Consider the following 26,646-nt stretch of genomic DNA (forward strand, 5'->3'; position numbering starts at 1 on the left):
CCGTGCCGCAAAAGCGTGCAAGGCAGCATTCTGCATTCCCTGCCCGGCCTTGTTGCATTAACTTCTGTCCTATGGCTCAACTTCAAAAAATGTGTAATAAGTATTGTGCCTGTATTGTCATATTTCAGAGTTCATCGTCTGTGCTTTGTATATCTTTCCTGATTAACGTTTTTTTTTTTTTTACGCCCGCCTTCTGGTCTTCAGGTTCCCTATTAAAGCGAAGCTTTCTATGTCTCACAAATTCGTCCTTGAGCACCCAAACGCACTGCAAGAAAGCCAACTTACACAATGAATCTATCTGCGCATCTGCGCACACAATAGAAGAGTGCCGCACGACATACGTGTCGTAGAACACTACAGCCACATTCGCAGTTGTACCGATTAGAGCAATGGAAACTGCAACGCCACGCTATCCAGGCGAACTGTATATATCTGCATTGCACTACGCGTGTCACGCAATGCTTTGCCGGCCGTCACCATGGGTAGACCGCGGGTGCAGCGCACGGCAGTAGAGGCTGCCGTACACGAACGTAAGCGCGATCATGCCCGTAAGGCCGATCCAGTGTATCGGCAACGGCAGAGCTTCTGACCGTCTACCACAGCGATCACAAGTCAATACTGTGCAAGTGTAGTGGTCCCTGAAAGTGTGAGTGTGCCCGTGTAATCAGCGGCTACATGATTTAAAATAAAGGATATGCAGCTTAACGAAAAGCCTTCATTCAACTTCTACGTTCAAAAAATACAATCCTAAACAAGCAACAAAATCACATACGCATGGCATCGGGTCGCTCCGTATTTCTTGAGTTCGTTCCGTGGTCCTCGGCTTTGGACTTTGATTCAGTTTGCATGGGAGAAAGCTTCGCGTTCAGCCATCTTTCTTTAAGAATGGGGCTTTGATTTTTTTTTCATATCTCTATCTCACATTGTTTTGCCTACCACTATAGAAGGCAGTTTGGCTAGTTGGTGCTTATTACAGACTTGAGACATCATTATCGAGCGCGAAAAAGATATCGGGCGACTACCAGAAGCACACAGCAGATAGCTAGCGTTCTTGCTATATGTCTCTGTCGCCCTAGTTATTAATGTCTCAAGTCTGTAATAAGCAGCTAGCCCAACTGTCTTCACTATTTGTGCTACCTTCCAGTACAATGGGCCCTGTTCTTCCTCCTTTTCTGCTTGTTGATCTTTCAGTAACATTAGTCAACCTCATTGCTACGTGCCACGCCCGGGTGCTTTCCTTCGCACTGAACAACCATTTCGTTCCATTGAAGGTTCATGCTCTTTTCACACCCGGTTCCCCTTCAGCCAGGCATGCCAGAAGAATTACCAAGATTATGCGTTCTAAAATTTGGCGCCAAGTCCGGCACTTCCAGCTCTGCCTGCGTGTATTCAGAGCATCACTAAAGAGTGGGCAGTGTGCCTTAATTTAATTAATTATGGGGTTTTCTGTGTTAAAACCACGATCTGATTATGAGGCACGCCGTAGTGGGGGATGCTGGAATAATTTCGACAACCTTGGGTTCTTTAATGTGCACCCAAATCTAAGTACACTGGTGTTTTCGCATTTCGCCCCCATCGAAATGCGGCCGCCATGGCCGGGATTCGATCCCGCGGCCTCGTGCTCAGCAGCCTAACACCATAGCCACTGAGCAACCACGACGGGTCAGTGTGCCTTGGAAGTTGTGTTTCGAAGAAGAACGCGCAAGGCTTCGAACATTTGTGAGTTTCTTTGGGCGAAATCTTTAGTGACATTGAACGCTTGGAAGAAGTGAAACCGTAAAGTGCTCTCTGTGCCAGGAAATGTTACTCGTTTTGAGTGCTCGGTAGCCCCTAAAGTTTATGAAGTGTTGAAATGTGGGCCACAATTTTGCATGAGCCTAATGCAACGCCCGTCTCACTTACTGCTATTGTTATAAATGTGGCCAGTCGCGCAGTTAATTATGAACAGAAGAGGTGCATTTCTGATGCGATTGATTGCCTCCCTTCGAAATGCCGTGAAAGTGAGCTTAGCAAAGCGGCGAAGGAATCGGTGCAAGTTTTAAAAGCAAATGACCTTGCATGCTCCGCATGTTTCAGACCATGAAGAGTTTTTGTTGGGACGCCCAATTGAGAGTACCACGAAAAATCCAGCGGAGCTAGTAGTTGCTAATAATTTTTTTTAAACAAAATCTGCAGCAGCGCACGTGAAGAACAGGGCACTGACACTGTTCAAGGAAATGAATCTAAATAGCCTTGGAAGTACCTGTCAGTGACGAGGAAGGTCAAGCTAAGCTTGTTCTTTTCAGCTAAGACACACAAAGAAGGAATGCCGCTGACGACGATAGTGAAAGAAGAGGAATGTTGGCAAGGATAGCTTTCAAAATTTCTTCAAGAACACCTCAATCTTTCGCCATGTAATGATTATTTCCTAGCGCGCAACTCTACCTCTGTAATTGAATATTTCTCTGGGCATGAGACGGCCGGGGAGCGGTTTATTCCTTTATCGGTAGCTCGGTGATTATCAGCATGCTACATATAAGCGTTGTGCTTCGGCATTGCATTTTTGCCCTATAAAGCAGTAATAGCCGCAGGGAATCGCATAAAAAGAATGCGGTGGCTATTTGTGAGGACACGAGTTCCGTAAAACGGCTGAATGTGCCGTAGAGTACGAGAGGAACAAGATCGAAGGAAAATTAAGCCAGTTCCGCGCTTGTGAAATCTGCGAGCGTGGATGTATAGCGTTGTGGGTGTGACGCTCGCCTTCGGACCGTGAGTACCCAGGTTAAAGTCCCGCCTTGCCAAGGAAGTTTAGATTGTTCTTTTTTTTCTTTGTCTCTCACGATGTTTCTTTTTTTTTATTTCTCTATCTCTTTCTCTCTATTTCATTCTCCCTCTTCTTATCTCTCTCTCTCTTTCTTTCTTTCTTCTCTCTCTCTCTCTCTCTCATTGTTTTTTTCTCTCGCCCATAGCAAGTTGTGTTACAATCGTTGGTACAACGCTTCCATATCGTTCCCATATATAAATGCATGTTCAGCAAGCGTGGGTGTATAGCGCAGTGCATGGTTATGGCGCTCGCCTTCATACCGTGGGTGCCTCCGGGTTCAAACCCCGCCTCGCCAAGAAAGTCCATCTTGTTTCATTAATTTCTTTATTTCTCTCGCTCTCTTTCTGTCTCTCTTTCTTTTACTCTCCTTTCACCAGAAAAAACGCAAAATAATACATATACTTTTTATAGGAGTTTTGTTACTGCCACATATGTGGGACTCAGGGATGAGAAGGCGAAAATAGGAAACAGGTCTTCATTTCCGGCGGCTCTTAGGAAGTGTGTAAAACTTCAAAGCAGTTAATCATTTCAGTATCTACGCACAAATAGACCGAGCATTTCTTGCAAAATAATCGGCTGCGCCTTTGCGTGAGTTCAACTTGCACATGTGGGCGTTTTTTTTTTTTTTTTTTTTTTTTTTAGCCATTTTTACCGGCCAGTGGCCAACATTATCATGCCTCACAGACAGCTCTACGTGGTGAGCTCTTTTTGATACTAAGGCGTTACGTGAGACTGGCGCCTCTGGTGAAGATGCCGCTGAAGGAACCATGAAGGGTGAAAGATAAGTACACTCATTGTTCGATTCAGGCATGCCTTCTAGCGAGTATTGACACTGGAAGGACACGACTGCTATTTACTTGTACCCTCAACTTGTTTGGCTCAAACAAAGCTTCAGAAACATATTTAAAGGGCTTCTCACTTTCACCAAGCCTCTGCTGGCCTCAGAATGATCTGTTCTTCCCGGCAGTTGATGTTGATGTCCTTTTTTACCCAGTGCCATATTTCGATGTTAGCTGCATTTCTTGCTCACTGTCTGTAAAGCCTTCCCTGACGCTGCGCGACAGTCCTTGCGACAGAGTGTACTCTTCATCGCAATCAATTCCCTCCAATTTTTCCTCGTCGCTTCCACTTGCATATTCAGAGTCAAAGAGAATTCTCTCAATTTACTCCTCTGTAAGGCGCTGCCTGCATAGTCGACAACGATTTTTTTTTCAAACGTCAACGTGAACTAAACTGACAGCGAACAACAAGCACCAATGTTATTTGAAGGCAAGCGAACGAAAACTACATAATTGCGGAGCCCTACACACAGCGTTACACTTATCGTCGTTTATCCGCAAAACAGGACCTCATGGTCCTGAGTGCCACAAACGTGTATGCGAGCCAAAACTATACAAAAAGTATGCAACAACCCGTGTCGCCATTCTAAAGCTACTTAGGCGGATTCACAGAGTTCATAGAAGAAGATGTCGGTGGTGTTTTCAACTTTATATTAGAAGAAATAAACACAGAGAAGCAAGAAAATGCCGCACACTCACTGTATTTGCCGGCCGCACTTGGAAGCCATGTTTGCAAAACAAGAAACGCCCCTCTGTGGTACCCGTCGGGACATCTAGAGATCGTAAGTGGAAGCATCGACATCCACATTTGTGGCAGCTAGGAATTAGGGGTTATGCGAAAGAATTTTCTAGGTAAGAAAACATTTCGACAAAACTGCCATAAACATGGCACCTGGGATACAAAGGGTTAACAGCTCCACTGTAATATAATTGTTCTCATCCTCTTCTTCCGCGAGAAAGAAAAATTAAACGCCCTAACGCCGCAATTAGACTTCGGATGGCCATGCCGCATGCTCAGATCACGCGCTATACAGGGTGTCCCAACTATCATGCAGCAAGATTTAAAAATATGCAAATGACACGTGGCTGGACAGAACCAAGGTAATGCTGTTTGCCGTCGCTTGCAGATACTCAGAGTATTTTTTGCATTCCGCCTAATTAGATAATTAGTCGTAAATATTAATCAACATCTCAAATATTTTAATTAGATGAAAAGTGTCAATGAGACAATTGTAGTGCAACAGGAGAAACAACCGATACAACTTTCTGGTGTTTCATGCGTGCTACATAAAAGTGTTTTTCCGAGCGTGACAGAAGCCTACGAATACACAAAAAATTGCCGCGCGACTGGCCACTCGAGGCACTTTGCCTGTATTCGCGGGCTGCACGGAGAGTTGTGATGGCTGCACGGAGAGTTGGCTTGCAAAGGCTGGCTGCCTAGCTCCTTCCTCCGTGCTAATAACTGATGACGGCGATTTACTTATAGCATGCTTGTGCTAATAATGTAATTTACACATACAGCATTTTGTTTATGTTGTCTTAATGTTTTATCTCGTCCTTAAATCCTATGTCTACCTATTACAGTAAGCCTATGTCCTGTAACAATTCCGGTCCTATCAATCTCTTCCCCGCTTTTTTTTTCCACCAATACTTAAAAGCGTCTACTGCTTGTCTCGTCTGCTGACCGTGTTTAATGCTTCCATCCGCTTTTAATCCCAGCGATTCGTGAATGTGGACGTCACCTATGGGTGTCACGCTGGGTGATAACCTTCGCATTCCATAAAGATGTGGTCAGTTGTCCCGGATTTTTGCTGTGAGACATACCTCCTCTTGTTGCGAATATTTGCTCCGGTATGTTTTTTGTCCCTGGACACCTAACTGTTGGCCTTAAATAGGAAGACACTATTTCTGTTACCGTACAGATTTTCGGCTCGTGACTTTTTTGTCGTTTTTTTAAATCCCCATGTTTTTTATTCATCCTTGCTTAACAGGCGCATCGAGTGTCTGTGCAACTGCTATTGTTTAGGAATTGTGAATGAGAAAGCGTGCTAAATAATGGCACACTAGCGTATGAAGTAACAAAGATTGAATATCCATATCTAAGCGTGCGTTAAGAACACGACTGAAGAATTTTCTCTTGTATTTATTATTTTGGGCTGGCGCGCACGCCAAGCCCCACTACCAAAAATTACATGTCCCACCTATCCCACTTTGGGAAAGTGGCGTACTTCAGCTAACCAGAGTGCAATGGGAGGCCTCGGCACGTGGCACAGACCTCGCTGATCACCAGGAAGCCCGACACCAAGTAAGTAAGACCTGATCTGTGTCGTGAACAAACCCCATTCCAGGAGCAGCAGCGTCTGTCACAAGTTTGAAAGGCTGTTTTACAGTAAACCTAAAGCGCGGCCGAAGAGTCAACATTGTAAAATTAGATATTTGAATACAAAATCCAAAAATACGCAGTCTATAAATTCAAATAAAAAAGGCAGTTGCTTTGCTACGAACATATTAAGGAAAGACTACATGCAATCATGTAATACATATAGCCGACCACCCAAGTGCTTCCGCCTGGTGTGCGACCTACCGCTGGACAACCGATTGCTCAACCAAGCGTGAAGTATTTCATTTGAACTAGTAACATAAGGAAACCAAGGTGAACATTCACTAATTCACGAGCAGGTAATTTCACGCTCAGGTGGCTCATGAAACAGTATGCTGTGCCAGGAATCTTAGTCGAAGAAGGGTGGTGGGGGTGGGGGTGACACCTTTATTTACAAAAAAGTGACCGTCATGTGCAGTGCGTCGGGGACATGCATGCAGCAGTGCGACGATACCTACTTTCCTGCTTTTGATCATGCCACATCAACCGATGAAATGTCATTACATCATTAATTGAAAAATTGGAGAGTTACAATAGCCCCACACAAGGCACCACTGGTAATCAAATCACCTCAAGCGCTTCTAGAATGGGGGCCTCAGTGCTACAGTTGTCCTGCTGAGGGTGGCCGAGCCCCTCTTTAAAGGAAGGAGTGGGTACCGCCCCCCCCCCCCCCCCACCCCCGGGTAGCGACACTGAAAGCTTGCTCAGGCACATTTCGTCTAATTTTGCAATTTCATAGGCCTCCGCAATCTCCCTTGTCATCCTCCTATGAGCCCTATACAAAATAGAATTTCTTCAAACAAGTGTTTGCAGCCACAATCTCGCACATAAAAGCCGGAATGGCCCGAGATTACTCCAGTGACGTTATATTGATGTTATTTTAGTCTCTCATTGATGCATCTGCCAGTTTGACCAACATACGTTCTTTTGCACGAAAGCAAAAGTGCTTACACGTTCTATCGTGGATTCCCGCCGACTAGCCCGCCAATGGGTCTAAACCAGACCTGCATCTTTCCTGCGCTTTTCGAAACCAACAACGTGGTTCAGAGGGAGCCATTGCTGCACGGCTGAAACTAATTGCTAGGAAGCAGCACACCTCGTGAACTAGTTCAGGTGGTGCAGACGAATCGAATAGACCTTCCTTGTTTCTTGAACACTTTTGCCCGGTGTGTATATCGATAAATGAATACATTAAAGCTGCACCTCGTGGTCAACTTCTATTTTTCTATACGAATGCGCGTGCAACGGAGAAAGCAGTTCATTATCACGCAACCGCTGAAGCGATTTGAACGAAATTGGTGCAATTTGAGAAAGTAATCTGAATTATACTGCGTGCAGAAGCAGAATTCATACGAACGCCTATTTACCCCCCCCCCCTCCCCCAAGGCCTTGTCTTCTTCTTTTTTTAGTAAGAATAGAGTGGAAGACCAAAGTTTACAAATACGTAACCCGGCGTCAAATACGTAACCGGCGTCAAATACGTAACCCGGCGTTCTGTAAGATGCATATGTCGGAACATCTGAAATTGACAAGTTTGGTAGGTGAGTTTACACCTTGTGTGACATTTTTACAGCGTTTTCGAGGGTTTTGCAAAAGTCCCGCTCATAAACACAGTGTTCGAGAATGGCGTACAACGCACGAATTTTGTGCCCTTTACATGTGCGATTGTAGGTTCAATATACACAAAATTGACATAGCTTCATGTTGCTTCCTGACGTGTTACAGAGCTGTAAACCTCATATCTGGCTTTTTCTTTTCTTTCGCGATTGTAAATCATTTGTTCTTAAAAACGGACCTACACAAAACGATTGATTTTTACAATCAGTAAGCCTCATTCTTGTAAATGCGACAAACCCCATAACATTCTGCGCAGTGAATAATGAGCAAAATTATCTCTGCCTTTCAGTGCATTTAGATAGGAGCTCCTGAGCTAAAGCTTCATCTTAATCTTGCCGCAGCAACATATTGGCAGCGGCAGCGGTGGTGAAAAGTTACCTGCATAAGGCACCTAGCAGTTCGCTTTTCCAGAGAAAAAACGCAAAAGATGACCGTATCTGCAGTAAAGAAAAATGCATTCTGTAAAAAAAAATTTATTAAGGAAAAAAAGAAAACAGAAAATAAACAAAGCTAGACATGCCATGTAATGCGTACGGCAGATAATCGGTGTAGCAGTAGAGTTGCAGAATGGGTACCAAGGGAAGGGAAGCGCAGTCTAGCACGGCTGAAAATTAGATGGGGTGAAGTAATTAGGCAAATTTGCAGGGGCAAGTCGGGGGGAGGGGGGGGGGGATCAGCTATAGCGCAAGACAGGTGTAATTGGAGATCGCTGGGAGAGGCATCTGTCCTGCAGCGGGCATAAAAATTGTCTGATGATAATTATCTGCAGTGCACTCGAGCTGACGTAATGATCTTTATTTCTGCTGCTTTGCTCCTGGTGGACAACTTGGGCGCATCGCTCAATGGCAGAGCGGCGGTGGTGGACAGTTCCCTTTTGCAGGTTAGTCAACTTGGCTTTCCGGTCTCTTGCTTTCTTTTAAACGTATTATTACGCAACCGCCGCCGCTCTCGCTTCTGTCGTTATCTTGTGTGTCTCTCTATGGCGTAAAGCGAGTGATGGCCGATAAATTGTGCGCTTCGTAATGCTCCGTGATTTTTTTTACGCCGCAAATTCAGTTGGTTTATCTTTCCCACCAACATACATTTAAGTGAAGTCGAAGCCCGAACGAAAATGTTGCAATGGTGGGACTCAAATGGAAAAATCGTTTTCTTGGTGAAAACGCAAATTACGTCAAATAAAATTTCCGTGGCGAAAGTTGTTATGCGTCTCAGTTATATCAATTTTCTGCGTATTTTTTCATGAAACACCGTAGTTTGTTGCCAACGTCTAAGCATAGGCCAAAATAGGGTTTTGTTTTTGCCAAATTCAGGCTTTTATTTTAGAGCGTGTGCGCAGCACACTGACGACAATAAACCTTCAGAAGGTAGTGCGTTTTGGGGACAGTTGTATAAAATCCCGGCCACGGTGGCCGCATTTTGATGGGGGCGAAATGCGAAAACACCCGTGTACTTAGATTTAGGTGCACGTTAAAGAACCCCAGATGGTCCAAATTATTCCGGACTCCCCCCTACGGCATGCCCCATAATAATCATGTTGTGGTTTTCGCACGTAAAACCCCATAAACTACTGTTTTTGATAAAAATACGTCAAGGTTTCCTTCCGTGACCTTTTTTTGTGAAAAAGTTCTGGAAAACGCCATAATTTGATAATTTTCCACTGGGTGCTAAGTATTGAAAAACATAAAAGTATTTTGTGAAACTATTTTTATAATAATAGCACAATGTTCAAACAACGCAAAAACATAACGTCGGAAAAAATGCGCGAGAAGATCAATTTTTGGCACATTTCCTTGCGCACCTGGTTTTCCACCGTTTTGTGAAATTGACATGTCCTTCACGGTCGCAAAATGGTTTTTGCGCTCGAAATATATTGGGATAATGCTGTGCAAGTAATGCTTATATACGTGTATTTTTCTGTAATTTTTTGAGAGAAATGAACATTGCTCGAGCACCACGGTAGGGACAGTTGGCGTGGAATGACCCAAATATAAGAACTAGGCAACACAGGAGCATATCTGAACAGTTAAAAATGCGATTTAATATTGAAAAACACTTTTATGATTGCATGACCACAATTTCGTCCATTCCTTGCGCACGTCACGGTAAGCAGAATTGCATCCGTGGCTAAGGGACGTTGGGGATTATCTGGTCCGAGATCAGAGAATATGCTTTAATTTTCATAAAAGACAAGAGTTGGCGTCAACCACTGCTTCCATATCCTGTCAGGGGCAGCCTGTCTGGATAGAAGACGGGAAATATATTAGGCAAAAGTGAGTGTTGCCTGGTTTCAGCATGGAAAATTCTGCCGGAAATCAAGCAGTTGACAGCTATATATTTCTTGTTAGTGCTCTCAAAACAGTCGACAGAGCGCGTGCGCCTGCCATCACACCCCTCAAAAGACAATCATGCCAAGCATGTTGGTGTCAGTCTTGTTTACCAGATTTAGACTCGTAACGGCAAGCATTGACATTCTCAAGAACAACGCCAAAACCCATGGGCCACTGTCGGAACCTTTTTTAGCCTTAAGCAAGAACAAAGTCTTCTGTTTATTCGCTGTGTAATTCCTTGCCCGCTCGGTAATCGGACTTATATGTCCTGTAGAGTATGCAAGTGAGGTATTCGTTGGTCCTGGTACAAGAAAACAGAGAAGGTGCCTAATGTGTGTTCGTGTTAAGACTAGGGACGGCTGTGCCACCCCACCCTGACATCCACTTGGCTCCCTTTTGTAAGGTGAACAGTCGCAGACGATAAAAGAAAATCGCCTCTCGCAAAAAAAGGTCGTCCAACTATGCAGCCTGCCACGCACGCTTCGAAGACCCGAAAGTTGCACAAGCACATTGTTTACGGCTTCCGGTAAATAACGCGCCAAGGTCAACTGTTAAAATGGTGAAGTTTGTCTTCGTCTGTACACGTGTAATCACAAAGTATTTTGTCAATGGCGTTGTGGAATGAGCCACTGTAACTCTACTAGGGATTTTTCTTGCTGCTCAAAAAACTATTAGAAGCCCACATGGTGCCCATCTCTCTGAGAGCGGTGCGTCTTGCATTGCTCTCCTCGATACCTTCAACAAAAGAGTTCCCTCTGCTTGCAAGCTTGTAACTGCAAACGTGCACGGCAGCCTTTTCTATGGACACGAAAGAATACGACAACTTCGTCCATGGCGAAAGCAGAGTATCCTTTCTTTCGCCCTGTCTCTGCCTAAAACAATGGCTCGTCAATCTATCCATGCTCTGGAAGCTATGTATAACCTCCCTCCCGGCTGACATCATGGCTGCCTGTTTAGACGCAAACAGCTGCCATGATCTTGGAGCGTAGCCTCGTTGGCCTCGGCAAAGCGGACAAAAACTGAAGCACCATGGATCCTACGGCAACAAATGCCCTGGCATTAGCAGGTAATGCTGGGCGCTACCTTTTATGTGTTTCATGTTGCATAACCCTTTCTAGTGACTGTCTTACGTCATACTTATGTCACCCGCGTACTTAAGTTATAGCCTACTGTTTTTTTTTATCTGAAGCTACCATTATAGCTTTTGTTTTGTTTTTGTTTCCTTCTGTGTTACCTCGCTTGGTTTCGTCCTTTCGATTACTAAAGTTAGCACGTCAAGGCGCATGCTACCTGAGCCCATTACAAAGCCATGCCTCCTACAGCCAGTGATTTGTAAATGTACGAATTTGTGTACGCTTATGATAGCTAATCGGTGTTACTAATTATTTCACGTTTTCGAAAGCATGATGGAAAAAGTCATCGTTTTTATTGCCATATGTTACTTCATTAGCTGCTACTCTGTTTTACTACGACTAAACGGTCACCAGATAAGAATCGGACTATCTCTGCAGCATCACTCTGGAACATAAATTGGAAAAAATGCTGTCCTTGGGTAGGTCTGGTCCACGAACCCCACGACCATGATATGGGCGTTCTACAACTATTTTACACCCGCATTCAACTGGAAGCGAAAAACCTTACTCTTCTATAGCTAAGGATTAAAGCTTAGAATTTTCTTGAAGAAGCTGTATTTCTCTTTTTTTATGTTTCATGCAACCCCACACACTCATTTCCCCATCGCAAAAAGAATCAGGTCTCTACATTTTTCCGTTGAAGAATTACAGGCTAATTTTTAGCCACTTGGTGAAACCGAAACTTGCAAATTGGGGTTACACATTTTATTTTACTTTCTTGTTTAGAATAAGAATACTTAAGTTCAGTATTGAATCTTGCGCACACCAAAAATATGTTTTGGAAACCGTAACATTTTACTAATGTTTTGCCTAATGCTCACATAAAGAGGTGCTCAATGGCCTGATTTGGTAAAATCCCTAGATAGTTGTTTCATCTATGGACCTGATGCCAGGGGCGGATCCAGGTTTTTTCTGAGGGGGGTCAGCTTCTGTCAATAATGATTATGATGATGATGATAGTAGCCTTTCTTATTTACCGAAATTTACCGTTTTTCCTCACGATAAACCAGCGTTTTATACGGCTAAAGCAACACCTGTAGCCCTCCGTGGTGGCTCAGTCAGCTCAGGCGTTGAGCACGATGATCGCGGGATCAAATCCCGGCCGCGGCGGCCGCATTTCGATGGAGGCGAAATGTAAAAACGTCCGTGTTCTTGCGTTCTAGTGCAGGTTTAAGAACCCCAGGTGGTCCAAATTAATCCGGAGCCTTCCACTACGGCGTGCCTCATAATCAGAACTGGTTTTGGCATGTAAAACCCCAGAAAGAGGAAGAAGACCTGTAGCGAAGCCAGGTATCGGTGTCTCCGAGCTTATAGGAAAAGGACGTTACCCAATACAGCCATGTGCTTGGCGGCTGCGCCTGATAATACAGGGTGTTCAAAACTAAGCTTTATTGTTTTGTTAAAGTTAGGCACTGGGAGGCACGCGAAGACCACCTGTGCAAATAAGTCATGTGGCTTGGGGGGCACAAAGTGAGATGATAGTTATCGCTGTGAGCAGCCCAATTAACTGAAAATTGAACAATTATTTTTGTTGACTGCAGTAAGTGGGTATGTTTGTATTGAAAACTTAGAGACAGTCGAGTTTCTACACAGTATCAGTCGGAAGAATTATTCTAGCGTGTCCGTGTCCGTGCTCCGAGATATCAGACTCCAAATTTCAATTGTCGTACTGCGCAGAATAATCGAGAATAAAGACGCGACAATTCTGATGAATTCCCGTGAATGATCATGCAGCTCAGTGACCACTTCTGTGGAGGGATGGCGGTGCCATCTTCTCTCTTGAGTCGTGGTGGTGTGTTGACTAGAGGAACGTTCTTGAATACGGGCGTAACGCTCCGCTCCAACGCAGCAACCACTACGCTGGTTGTTTACGATATGTGAATCACCGCGTATGAAGACTCACGACGCCACCTACAAGAATAACGATGTGGCGTAGTAGGCGAGAGCGCGAGCCAGCGTCTTCATGTTTTGTTTCCCACGCGACGTCATCCTTTTACACAAGGCGCGCATCTGCTCCCGTTTCTCTAACCCCGCGACGCCATCCTAGGCCCGCGCGCTGGCGTTGGCCGCTGACGTCATGCTCCCCCACTTCGCAGCCGCGGCTCGAGGCTTCGCCCCGCTCCGCGAGAACGCCCACTCAGATAAACGGATCCGGCGGGCTTAAGCCTCCTATGCTTAATGTACGACAATAAAACTGCGAAGTTACAATGAAAAACTTGTAGCGTACGAACGGTACTGTGCTCGTACTGGATATTGTCAACGTGTAACTGTGATCACAATGAGTGCTAAAGTTAAAAAAAGTTGCCTATGCGTAGTTCTTAGTTTAGCTGTTAGTTGTTATTATTTATATATGAACACTTCAGCAAGAGATCTCTTTCATTAAGCAGGTTGGTCGCGGAACCGATGACAGCCAATGAGGCAACCGTTGATACCCCAAGGGGAAACTAAGTTAATCAGGCGCGAAGGCGCTCGAGCAGACCTCGGCGTGTTTGGCAAGAGGGACGTCCCCTCGTTCCTTCGATGCCACCGACGGGACGAGTAAGGCACGGCAGGCACCAGGAGGTCCAAGGCGTTCATGAGAAAAAATAACTACGGCAACTTCGCGACACCACACTCCTACGGAATACAACTAAGCGTGTGAACGAGCTAGCTTTACTTCTACATGGCTGATACCACTGGTACTCGCGAAAAATACTTTTGAAGAATGCTGGCGGCCACGTTTTTTTTTTTGTTTTTTTTTATACAGGGCCATCCCCCTGTCAGCGAGGGGGCGATGCAGAAATCTGAGGGGGGGGTCAGGACATCCGGACATCCCCCCTGGATCCGCGCCTGCCTGATGCATTGTAAAACCCATAGCATACGTCCGCGCTCCAGAAACTTGGGGATTCAAAACGGATGGAAGTATTTATTAGTCAGCAGCCGAGATAAGCAAGAAATGCTTAGAGATAAGCAAGAGACGGTTAGAATATTGGTGGAAAAAAGAAGGAACGACAATGACAGATCCAGACTCTCTACAGGCGCATCCAACTGTACCATACAGATAAAGAAGTTTTTATGAAACAGGTAAAGATGAAGCAAAGATAGGCAAACAACTAGACATCGATAAATGTAGTAAAACCTGATTGAATCAAGCAGGCTTTGTAATCAATTCTTGTCGCCCTCGTTTCAAGAGGACTCCATTAAAAATCCTAATCATTTGCAAAGGGTTCCACAAACATGTAAGGGAGTCTGTCAGTCCAAGTTTGTCATCTTTGATGCTGTCTGCCACTTCAATAGCAGAAACCACGCAACTTTTTATGTCTTGCGGCAAATTGAAATTGAACTTGGTCTATGCGGGGTTAGTTTGCATATAAAGGAGCACTCTCTTTTTGTGAAGGCACCTCGCCAGTCGTCTGATGGAGCAAAGCAAGCCATAAAAAAATGTCAGCTGATAAACAGAAAAAACAGGACAAGGAGGAAGCTCAACGACAGCCTTACTATACTAGTCTGGAGCGGATTAGCACTCTGGCATTTTGATTTCATGTGCATATTACTGCTTACTGTCTTTATATGTATTTTAATGGAAATGCATATTTGTTCATTTTGGTGCAATGCCATCATTTATGAACCTTTACTTGACGAAGAATTTTTGTTGAAACATTGTTGGCTGTTTTATTCATATCAAGTCATTCAGTGAACTTTGAATATTCAATTCCACTTATTTTATTTTATATTACGGTTTGTTGTCTCAGCATATAAGCTTAGAAAACGCAGTTTTCTTGTGTGTCTTCAGTTCTTGATAGATAATTACCAAAACATTCATCAGATGTTTTATTCTAGTTCATTGCATAGCTGCCAGCTCAAACTTCATAGCACTACAGGATTTCGTTTCAAAAGCGAATACAGGCATCAGGGGCAAGTGTGGAACTTTTAAAGATAAACAATAAATTCAAAAAATAATTTTAGGTGCTTTAAATTCATAAATAGCATTAAAACGCTGTTTCTAACAAGGGCCAGCAGTTCGTTAACTTTAGACAATAAAATAAAATCATTTATCTGCAGACTTCCGTCAAACCCAAACGGCTCACAGTAGACGTAGTAGTATTAAATATATAAAATATATTATATATAGGCATCGGGCGGCCGTCGTAAGGCGCCAGCGGCGCACCGGCGATATGCTGGCGAACAGCGCCGCGAACGGCAGCTGTCAAAGCACTGGCATGTGAAGCAGACGACGGGACGAAGGTGCTCGGTGCTTCCAGTGATTTGGCACAGCGGGTTTTAAGGGCTGACGCACCGGAAAACGCATTTTCCTGTGTATGCTTTTGAGAAAGGTCGTCACTTGTACGAGGCAGATCACATTCGTGGCATCAGGTAGTACATAAAGCAGAAAACGAGCGCAAATTGCGATGCAAATGCACCACGCGAACTGAGCTCACCGCGGCAAGCTAAGACTTCCACGTGGAACTCCAGCAGTTATATTCCAAATGTTATTTTGCTTTGCGCTTTAACATTACCGCGTATTTAATCATGGAAATATGCGAATGACACAAAAATTATGGACAGAAAAAAAAGGAGACATACGTCTTCCTTACTCTGTTTCTTGAGCTGCTTCGCCGATCGCACATGTGTCAGTAAGTTCCCGCTCTCTGTCCGTTGTAGTTCTTTTATCTTTGCAATGCTTCCCCATTCTTAATTGCTTATAAACTAGCCCAATCTTCAGTCACGGCCCATTTTATATAGCTTAGCGCGACGGGAGCCGTCGGTGGCGGCGAGTGTGAACACGCCACTGCGTTGGCGTTCGCCGTCGATGCACAGCACAGTCGTGTGCCGGACTCAACCAGAGTTTGGAATTGCTACGAAGGAAAATGTACATTAAAAGAAAGACTGATACACTGATAAGACGGCAAAATAACTACAAATCTGAGTGTTCGCCTTCGGTGCCCAAGCTCTGGAGCCGTTACACTGCGGAGGCGAAGACAGGCAAGTGGGACACGAAGCTCTTGCGTATGAATGGCTCTTTTATTAACGTTAGAACAACTAGACCATAGCAAATCAGCGTCGGAAATGTACAGTGCCCAGCGATTGAAGCGCTGGCAGCGCGCGGCTGCCGCCGTTTTTTTTTTTTTCTTTTTTTTTCGCGCCACAGGTGAGCGCCGTGGGACCAAATGCAGTCATAATGCGTTACTATGGTTCTGGCTTTCACTCTACACCACAATGCATCAGTTTGGCGCCCCCAGCGCTTACAGTCAATGCAAAAAGCGCTGGCGACCATGCGATTCGAGTATCGCGTTATTGCTGAGCACTGTATGCGCTGTTGCCTACAAACCGCACATATACAGACTTTCCGCCTGAAAAACGCGATGCCGCGATGAACAACGATTGAATATAAAGTCCTAACCAGTTTCAGTCATGTTTCAGTAACTGTTGGTGCACCCAAAAACGCAACATGTTTGATCAGACTTGGTTTCAAGGCAGCGCCTGCTGCGCGCGGCCCGGCGGCCACAGGCCATACATTCGCGGCGCAGCCGCATGAAGGCGCCACCAGTCCAAATTCATCCCGCGCCCGGTGCCTATAGGAGTACGACATCTTTCAAGGGACAAGTCTTTCGATTTCCTAAGACTGCTGGTATTGCCACACTCACAGCGACTCTTGATGAGACTACACAGTTCAGTCGGCCAGACCATGTAGCTTTCAAAACGGGTATACAAAATGCAGTTGCACAGCAGTCGGCATCGGCTTTGACGGACCCATCTGCGTAAAGTTAAAGGTGACTCTGGTAATTAGTAGTATAGTGCTTCAGAACAAGGGACTTTTTTTCTGCAGATGAAACAGTGTTCGTTGAATGTAGTCTCGTTACGCTTAACCTGCAGGTAATATATTCAAATGCGCAGGGCGGGTTTATTTATGCCTCTGTCTCGAACAGCGCAAACCCTTAGTCGCCAAGCGCGTTCAGCGCTGCATGAACATGTGAATGCGTCCTGTCACCTATACGTTAGAGAAGGTCTTTGCCGAGCGAAGATGCATTTAGTCGTAGTAACTAAGTCAAGAGAGCTTGAGGCGCCTGAAGATGGAAAAACACATGATGTTGTTACCGCGTCCAGTGACTCATTTGCCGATTTACTCCAGCGACATCTGCATCATACGCTACGATGATGTGGAGCTTTTAGGTCAAGGCAATACGCCCAGTACACCTCTTATCTTGTTCTTTTCCACATTGACTGACATCTCGGACTTTTACCTAAGATACTGTCCTGTCATTTTTGTTCTCTTTGTATAAATCTTCTTGCAGTTTTAGTTTATCTTGTAATATACCCCTGGTACAGCATTGCCCTCTGGGCACATGTAGTGATCTCAATAAATAAATAACACTAATGGAGCAGTGCACAGTGTCGTGTGAGTAAAGATCACTCTTGAACACTGATTTTATAAACAATTGTTCGGCCGTGTGGCTGGGTTTAGTGGGTCGCGCAAACTGGCATGACAGTAGAGTTGCTTAGCGCAGTCATTGGCTAGGGTCCGCAGTGTCTTTGTGATTCTAATGCGAATAGCAGTCTTTGCCTACACATCCGTTTTGAGCCTATCTCTCTATCTCTCTCTATCTATCCATCTATCGATCTATCCAACTATCGATCTATCTATCTACCTATCCTGTTACGCCGCCACACTGGCCCAAGTTGTCTTACTGCCTGGGCCACTATAGGTATGCGCTCCTGGTCCTGATGCCATCGTGGTCGTTCCATAATCATTCCAGCTTCGTCATCTCACTCTCGTTGTGCCATCACCACCACGCCTTCTACCGCGGCCCTGGTCGTGATGCCATCGAGGTCATTGCAGCTTCGTCATCTTACTCTTGTCGTGCCGTCGTCATCAAGCCATCATCGTCACACAGTGGTCGCCACCTCAGTGTGGTCACGGTGTCGTTTCGTCATTGTCATCACTTCAGTAACGCCATCCCAAGTCTTCATACCACCGTCGACGTTTCATCGACGTCAATCTTTCCGCTTCAATTTTATGGTTAAAGCGGTCCTTCATTTAGTCGTGATTATGCCACCCTTGTCATGCAGTGATCGTCAGACAGCCACGATCAAGCATCTGTAGTCAAAACGTCGTCGTCAAGCCGTCGTGATCATCGTCATTCCAGCTTCTTCATCCGGTTGTCATCACACCGTCATCATCACCTCATCGCCATAATACTGCCATCGCCATCTAATTGTCCTCATATCGGCGTCGTCATGGTGTTCTTCTTCCACCGCGGTCATAATTTATGAATTGACATTTTATTGTAGGCATGCCGTCAGCGTTATACCGCATTTGTCATTCCATCGACATCATTCCTTCATCGTAATGCTATCGTCAATGCGTCAGCGTCGTCGTCATATTAAAACTTGTTGCTGGGCTAGTCGGTTAATGTCATGCCGGTTTCCTTATCGCAAAAATGAAGGAGGGACGGGGTGAACGGGAGTGCCAAACTTTCGACTGTTTATTCATTTCTTTTTTCAACAAATATATATGCACAGAATACAACCAACCTCTCTATATGTCTTTCATAGATTATGAAAAAGCATTTGATTCAGTACAGATACTGTACAAGAGTCATAGAGTAATTGTGTAATCAAGGAGTACAGGAGGCATACTTGAATATATTGGCAAATATCTACAAGGATTTCACAGCAACTTTGTTTCTCCACAAGAAAAATAGAAAGTTAGCTATCAAGAAAGGGGTCGGGCAAGGAGACACAATCTCTCCAATGCTATTCACTGCACGCTTAGAAGAAGTATTCAAGCTCTCAGGCTGGGAAGGCTTAGGAGTGAGGATCAACGGCGAATATGTCAGCAACCTTCGGTTTGCAGATGACATTGCCCCATCCAGCAACAATGGGGACGAATTACAGCAAATGATTGAGGACCTTATTCGATAAAGTGTAGGAGTGGGGCTGAAGATTAATATGCAGAAGACAAAGATAATGTTCAATAGCCTGGCAAGGGAACAAGAATTCAGGATCGCCAGTCAGCCTCCAGAATCTATAAAGGGGCACATTTATCTAGGTCAATTACTCACCGGGGACCCTGATCATGAGAAATAAATTTATAGAAGAATGAAATTGGGATGGAGACACAGGGGACCCTGATCATGAGAAATAAATTTATAGAAGAATAAAATTGGGATGGAGTGCATACGGCAGGCATTACCAGATCCTGACGGTGAGATTGCCACTGTCATTGAAAATAAAAGTGTACAATCATTGCATTCTACCGGTGCTAACACATGAGGCAGAAACTTGGAGCTTAACAAAGAAGCTCGAGAACAAGTTAAGGACCGCTCAAAGAGCGGTGGAACGAAAATGTTAGGCCTAACGTTAAGAGACAGGAAGAGAGCGATGTGGATCAGAGAACAAACGCGGATAGGCGATATTCTAGTTGACATTAAGAGGAAGAAATGGAGCTAGGCAGGTCATGTAGTCCGTAGGATGGATAACCGGTGGATCATTAGAGTTACAGAATGGATACCAAGAGAAGGGAAGCGCGGTCAAGGACGGCAGAAAACTAGGTGGGGCGATGAAGTTAAGAAATTTGCAGACGCAAGTTGGAATCAGCTAGCGCAAGACATGGTTAATTGGAGATCACACTGAGAGGCCTTCGTCCTGCAGGGGACATAAATATAGGCTGATGATGATGATATGCACAGACATGCTCAGCCTACAGAAAAAAAAACATCATGCGCGCATTGCGCAAATCGCAAACATTCTCCACCGTCTCCGCAACCATAAATGGTTGTGATTTGCGCGATGCGTGTTGATGTTTTTTTTTTGTATGCTGAGCATGTCTGTGCACATATATTTGTTGAAAAAAAGAATTTATTGAGCAGTCGAAAGTTTGGCGCTCCCCTTGACCCCGTCCCTCCTTTATTTTTTTTATTTTTGTTAAGCGGCCATATGGTCAATGGTATGAAGTCGCCGTCAAGCCGCCATGCTCATGGGCAACCTCGACAAGCGAGTGCGATGGCAAAGTAGGACGACATTTTATTACATGGCAACTGGCCGAAGCAACGACAGTCTCCGATTTACCTCTATATGTGTTAAATAAACGTGACTCAGGAATACAGTCTGTCGCTATATGGATCGAAGACTATTCGCATTACCACCTACAGTCACCGTAAGAGGAGTTTTGCCGTAATTTCTGATTTATAATTACGAACTCAAAAAAAAATTCTTCTCACAGAAAGCGCATTCTTACTTCAATTCATCCTGCTAATCCGTAATTGCAAAGTGATAGTATCTTGAAGTATGCTAAACTAGGGAACAGCACAAAAGACGAGGTCGCAGAAGAGGCACACAACGACCACAGATAGAGCTGACCCATTGTGGCCAATCCCCCCTGTGGGTGCGAGTCATGTTTTGAGGCAACAGCAACAACAATTACCTTTATTGAGACGAAGGACGTACATATAAATATGCTGGAGCTCAATAATATTGACGATGACTCTACTGTATTTATAGGTACGCTCTTCGTATCAGTAAAGTCACTTGTTAGTCAGCGCTACGTGGTGAATGTTGTGTGTCACTTCTGCGTCCTCGTCTTTCGTGTTATTCCGTAGTCCAAGTTGTTCAACCAACTAGCCGGGAAGTTCACTTGATAGCACCCAATATATCTTTCTTGATACCAAAATATCAGCCTGTTTCATCGCCCCAACCCGTCTGTAGCCAAACGGAACTCTTTTTTTTTCTTTTTCTTGCTTCAGTTCCGTCACAAAGGCGTTTTTGTTGCTGCGAGGAAAGGGATATACATAAAAAAATCGCAGTTCCGCCCGAAAGGCGACGCATCGATTGCGATAGCAAATTAGTATTCAGCTATACGAAGTAAGGATAGTAATATTATCGTCCCTATAAAGATGTCAATGTTCGCTTACTAAGTAAATAAACAAGCACGGTGTCACGCACGCATCTGGTACACATCTCGCTCGATGACCCAGGAAGCTCGCCAAAACGCTGGAGTGAGAAAGCGTGCCAGCGGCAGCGAGCAAATTGACCTTCGCGCTGGCTCTCGCTTCAACGCGAACTAAACGTCGAAAGCACAGCGCATACGAAGCTACCGGCACTCGGCGAATGCACTTTCTCCCCATCGCAGATCGCTTTGAAGATGAGGCCCCCGCGGGCGCACACTTCGACCACATCGCAGATCGTTTTCAAGATACGGCGCCTGCGCGGCAGCTCCGTGAGCAGCAGCCGCGGGAGCAGAACGCAACCTCCCCCCCCCCCCCGTTTCCGTCGCCTCCTCCCCGTGCATCGCGCGTGAGCGAAGACCGCGCGCTTCCGGCTGCCTTCCTCTCTCGTGTGCGCGAGATTAAGCTGCGGTTGCCGGCTCACCCGCGCATGCTTTCACTCGCACACGCAGCCTGCGGCGCGCGGCGATGATTTCATCGCCGTTGGACTTTATACGGAACCTCACGGCGACGACTGCGACATCAGAAATGCGCTTGGAGTGTCCATATAATTGCGATCACAATAATATGCGCTGTATGACGCAGTAAGTACCTTCACCAGCCATCGCCGCAGTAATTATGAATGTTCATATGTTTCAATATTGAAATGCATGTCGGGTCGATTCAGTTCCGACTGTTGAGCAAATACACAGTTCTACTGTTGTTGCTGACACGAAGAGTTTTTTAACGACTGCAACCAAAACATGCTTCATTTGAATAAAATAACCGCATTTATTACAGCTACTGAATTGTGTTTTATTTATTTTCTGCTTGTGCACACATGACAGCACAGCGCGCCTTTAGATATTTGTTTTCTGTGGAGTATGTCTCCTATATCTTCTGTGCAGTGTTCTTTTTTTCATTTACATCTAAGTGCGTTGAAACTGAGGATATTATGTGTAAGGCTCAAAATAGTCTGTAAGAGAAAGTGCCAAACCTAGATGCGCGGGAATAATATTGAATATTTGAGAAACTGGTGGAAGAGCATCTGCGTCACTTTCCCTTGCAGCTATGCCTACAGTTTCAATTGAAAGTAGTGGTGTTCAATCCTATTGCAATACATGTGGCACATGCCAAACCTAAGCAGCACGTAAACTCTATATTAGTCCTAAAATTCAAGTCAACAACTCCTTACGCAAATTTATTGCAGTATTCGCATGCCAGAATAGCACGATGTCATTACGAGCACTGGTGCTTTTTGGACACACCAATGTAGGCGCGGATAGCGATGAATTCGAGGACGACAACGACAGAAGAGCAAGTCACGTTATATGGGCAGCTGTAGACGAAATGGTGGTGACAATTAAGTGAGACATTGTGCAGAACAATGGCTTAGTGAGCACTTCACCTCGTATAATCACTGCAAACTTCATAACTTAATCAACAACAACGGCTGCATATTTTATGCACGATTCCTCCCATTTCTACGAACATTGTATGTGCAAACACTTTTCTGTTTTCCTTATTTCAGCAGGCGTATCACATCCCCCTTATCTTCAATAGATGCTCGTTTGCAGCGATCCTGAAATTTCACTCCTAGCTACTCTAAGGTCCAAAACTGTTTCATGAGCATGTGCTTTCCGCCCCTTTGTATTATAGAATTGTCAGACGTCTGAGTCTAACGAAATATGTATGCTCGTATTTCAGCGTACATATTATTTCATCACATGCGCTTTTTATATATCTGTTTTACTAATGTACCTTGAAGTTGTATTTCTTTATGGACATTTACTTATGCTTCGTTATTATAAGATTATATATTTATATTCATTCTGTTTACTAGAGGGAAAGCGTGCAGATTGTTCATGTAATTGTCGTTTCTCTCTGTTTATGCTCTTGGATAAAAAACAACAGCATAGGCAATAAACTGCCTCTTAGGTTGTGCCACATTTTAGTGTTCAATAGACATAACCATGCTTTTCTTGCATTTTATTTCAGCACTGCTCTTCCTGCCACTACTTCAAGCCCTCTGTCCCCGTCTGGCCCCTGACGTCATAGTAAGTTGGTGTTCATCATCTCTCACATACGCATTTCAGCAGAAGGGCTGGCCACCTCTAACCACATAAAAGAGCAAAATAAAATGGGCAGCTGGAGAAGCCGGGGGCAATGCAGTGGTTTGGGTCATGCCTGCTGCCGTCTGCACTATTTCAGCATTAGTTCCGGGAGTGTTTGCAGAAGGATTAACCTTAATGATTTTTACAGCTGCGCTGCGCTGGCGAGTCAGTAACTCGGGCACATAAACAAGAAAATGTTCCTATTTGTTCCACCACAAGGATATGTTGAGAAGATAGCCAGAAATATCAATAATTCTTCCGGCATTTCCTGCTAATGCAAAATCTTTACAGTTCTTATATAATGTATTCTGTTGTGATCACCTGCTAGGTTTTGGGCATTCGGAACGATGTAATCTTCGTGAAGTTGCTTCCTATTTTCCCCCCACGCCTAATAGTCCAACGCGAGAATGTTTATCACGTGAGATTGTCGACCACCCCGTCATAAAGCGTCGTCATTACAACTGTTGTTCATGCATATGCGTCCCGTTATATGATACCAGATAACTACAGCACGTGTGCGTCAAGCGAGAAATATCAGCAGTCATTTCGTCTATTCTGCTCATAATTTCCTACCTAAAATTAAAGATGCTCGCCCTGCGCTGTAGCTTAGAGCCCTTCAGCCACGACGGACACAATGATCATGCACGTAGTTTATGGATTTTTCCAGTTCATGGCCAATGGCTTCGCTGGGACAACACATAGTGCTCATTTCTTTATTCCTTGAGCACTACCCATTTTGTGTCCGCTGGTATGAATTTTTTGTTTCGTTTTCATTGGTAAGTCATCATCACCACAACGCTATTCGGGCTGACTGTAGGACAGAGGCTTATATCGGCGATCTCGAGTGCCCTCTGCCTTTCCCCAGGTGTCTGAATTAGACGCCTGCAAATTCGCTAATACATTGAGCAAGTTCTCACACTCACGAATTATTGAATTCCTAGAGCAATATCTACCTTGATAAAGAAAAAAAAAGTAATTGCTTGTTTCACCCGCCTGGCGCTAAATCTTAGTTATTTTGGACATTACAGCTCACGCGGCCAAAAAAAATATTTTTGTTTTATTTTAAACTACTTACAGTTACTCTCTCACTTTTTCTGTCTATCTGGCTGTGACTGTGTGTAAATTGCTTAGAGCAATAAAATACAGCACTGCAATTTCATATAGAACTAATAACTGCAATCGATCATGTTAAGAAGACAAATTATATTCATGATGACCAATTTGGGCACCTAGAACAAATTTTGAGCACCGCAAGAAAGAAAAATTTCTCTTTCACCCATCATTCCACGCTAAAAGGCTTTTTCGAGCAGGCATTAGTGTGACATTTTCGTCTCTAATTCTGTAACTGCTGGCGTTTTGCACCTTTAGGCGCACGTTTTCCTTCCCGCTATGGGGCAGTTTAACCAGTCCCTGAATAACTCTTCTCTCTACTTTCTTGTGTCTAAAATTTTTAAAAAATCATTCGTGTAATTCTTGGCGCTCTCATGACTGGCTCTGCTTTAATGGAAACAGACGTAGCGAAAGATCTCCTGTGGCAGATATCACAGTTCCGTAACATCAGCTGAATTCTTTCAAGAAGCAGACGGTACTTGCAAGACAAATTACAAAGTCGCGTTACGTAACTAAACATCCATAGTTAGCGGCGTAATTATTAACTTAAGATCATATATTCCCATTGTTTAATTAAAGTAGAGCACTAATCAAGTAATTCCCATTTAAGAAATTGCTGAGTTCGCACGAGTTTAGAGAAATACGTCTTGGAGGTCTGTGACGAAACGTATTGATGTGCAAGTTAACACTTATGAACACTCCGTGATGATTTCAAGTAACTACATCACAATTCAGTCAGTACAAAAAGACATGTTCTGATGAGCTGTCTCTTTTAGTCTTTGTGCTTGGGAGACGCGCTTCCCTGCATGCGGCATGGGTTCATCGGCATGATCGTATGACCGTAAAGTGGCGCTTGTCTTAGAATTTTTGTTAAACAGAGGTAAATTTACTTCTGTCCGGCTTCAATATCGCAACTGCAATATTTGTCAGCATTGAATAAATGTATGTGAATATGTAAATGAGAATAAGTGACTCTTTTTGATTTGCTACATAGACACTGCTATTTTTTGTGTATATTCTTCTTCAGCAGATTCCCCTGAATATGTAGAATTACGCTGCATGGCTGCATTCCAGTTCTGTTAACCTGTTCTAATTGTATTAACTAAACAAATTACTTGAATAAGTAAAGATTAAATTATAAAAAAGCATACAGCTTACCTTTGTCACCTTGCCGGCTACAGCGCCACAGAACGATTAAGCTACCATTGTCTTTCATTTTCAGAGTGGGAAGGTTATTCCGTGCCGCTACCTATGCATCAAGATCAACTTCTTTGAGTTACCCTCCATCGTCTTCTCCACAGAGCGGGATGGAGTCCTATGTTCGGTAAGGCACTGAAACTGTAAACTTTGGGCACTACTGCCGAACCGCCATGTGTATATCCTACTAATCTCGCTTTAACAAATAGTTAGCGCATTGAAAGGCATCATGTTTGTTTCCCATTACCACGTGGACCACCTGCAAACTGTGGCAAATGCTTACGTGTCAAGCTATCACGATTTTCAACCTCTTATTTTCATAGTGTGAGCATGCTAATTGTAGCAATGTGCTCCATGAAGATTTTAATGTTGAAGCGTGAAAGTGGCTTCCGTTCTAATGTTTCTAGATTGAGTTCTTCAGCATATGCCACATTCTCAGACAAACGTGTTCAGGAGGCAGCACTCGAAGAATACAACTGTAGCCTCGATCACTTAATGATAATAGTCACGTAAAATTCATTCTAAAGCGCATTTCCAACACTTGTTTGAGGGTTCAGGTATCATAAGGTTACATGCAGCCACGAATTATTAAGCCGCTCAAAGATTTCTAAGTAATTTCATACTCCGCATGAACAAAATGCCTATTTTTTTAATTTTTGGATGGAATTACAGGAAATTTAGAACTGATAATCCATCTAGAACAAATATTTGGTAAGCGTGAATTCATCACTTTTATTACAGTGAAAATAATTTCTCAGCAACGCACACGCTCTTAATAAAACAATAGACTGGACCCTGAAGATTCTGCCACAACATACACAATGCAAACACCAATAACTTAAGGTCGCATTGATCAGAAAAATCAAAAGGCACAAAATTCCAGTTTCATATATTATGTTCCCTGACAAGAGTCTTGCAACTGCAGAACATATCGAGAAAAACGCGTGTATATTGTGTCGTGGGCTTAATTTCAAATTTACCGAGGCCAGATACTCGATAATCTGTACGTATATTATGAAAACCATGATGTTTCGCAATGGTAGTTTCAGTATGCCGACACATCGCTCTTGTCCTATCACCACCATACAAAAAGACACTCGAAAACAGCAGTGCAGGTGTGGCACCCCGTTATAGCTTAGCTGATTCGGATGAGGTGGAATTGCGAATCCATGGCAGGCTTTCAGCGCAGAATAACAGAAAAATCACGGGAACGAAAACATGAAT

General features: G+C 44.1%; 1 protein-coding gene and 1 non-coding gene across 3 annotated transcripts in view; one reads left to right on the forward strand and one right to left on the reverse strand.

The window, feature by feature from the left end:
* Window positions 1-5,792: 5,792 nt before the first annotated feature.
* On the reverse strand, window positions 5,793-5,955 carry LOC119447006 (U1 spliceosomal RNA). Its single transcript, XR_005190903.1, has one exon. It is a non-coding gene; the product is annotated as a U1 spliceosomal RNA (small nuclear RNA).
* A 4,930-nt stretch (window positions 5,956-10,885) lies between these two features.
* Window positions 10,886-26,646, forward strand: part of LOC119445663 (mucin-19-like) — a 47,450-nt gene continuing 31,689 nt past the window's right edge. The window contains exons 1-3 of one of the 2 annotated variants that reach the window (XM_037709936.2): window positions 10,886-11,032; window positions 23,000-23,058; window positions 25,448-25,549. In XM_037709936.2, the coding sequence (XP_037565864.1) occupies window positions 10,996-11,032; window positions 23,000-23,058; window positions 25,448-25,549 (198 nt within the window). In that variant the 5' untranslated portion in view covers window positions 10,886-10,995. The remainder of the gene's footprint in view (window positions 11,033-22,999; window positions 23,059-25,447; window positions 25,550-26,646) is intronic. The other variant, XM_037709937.2, reaches the window with a different exon arrangement.

Source organism: Dermacentor silvarum, chromosome 3 (genome assembly GCF_013339745.2).
Source record: "Dermacentor silvarum isolate Dsil-2018 chromosome 3, BIME_Dsil_1.4, whole genome shotgun sequence".
NCBI classification, from domain to species: Eukaryota; Metazoa; Arthropoda; class Arachnida; order Ixodida; family Ixodidae; genus Dermacentor; species Dermacentor silvarum.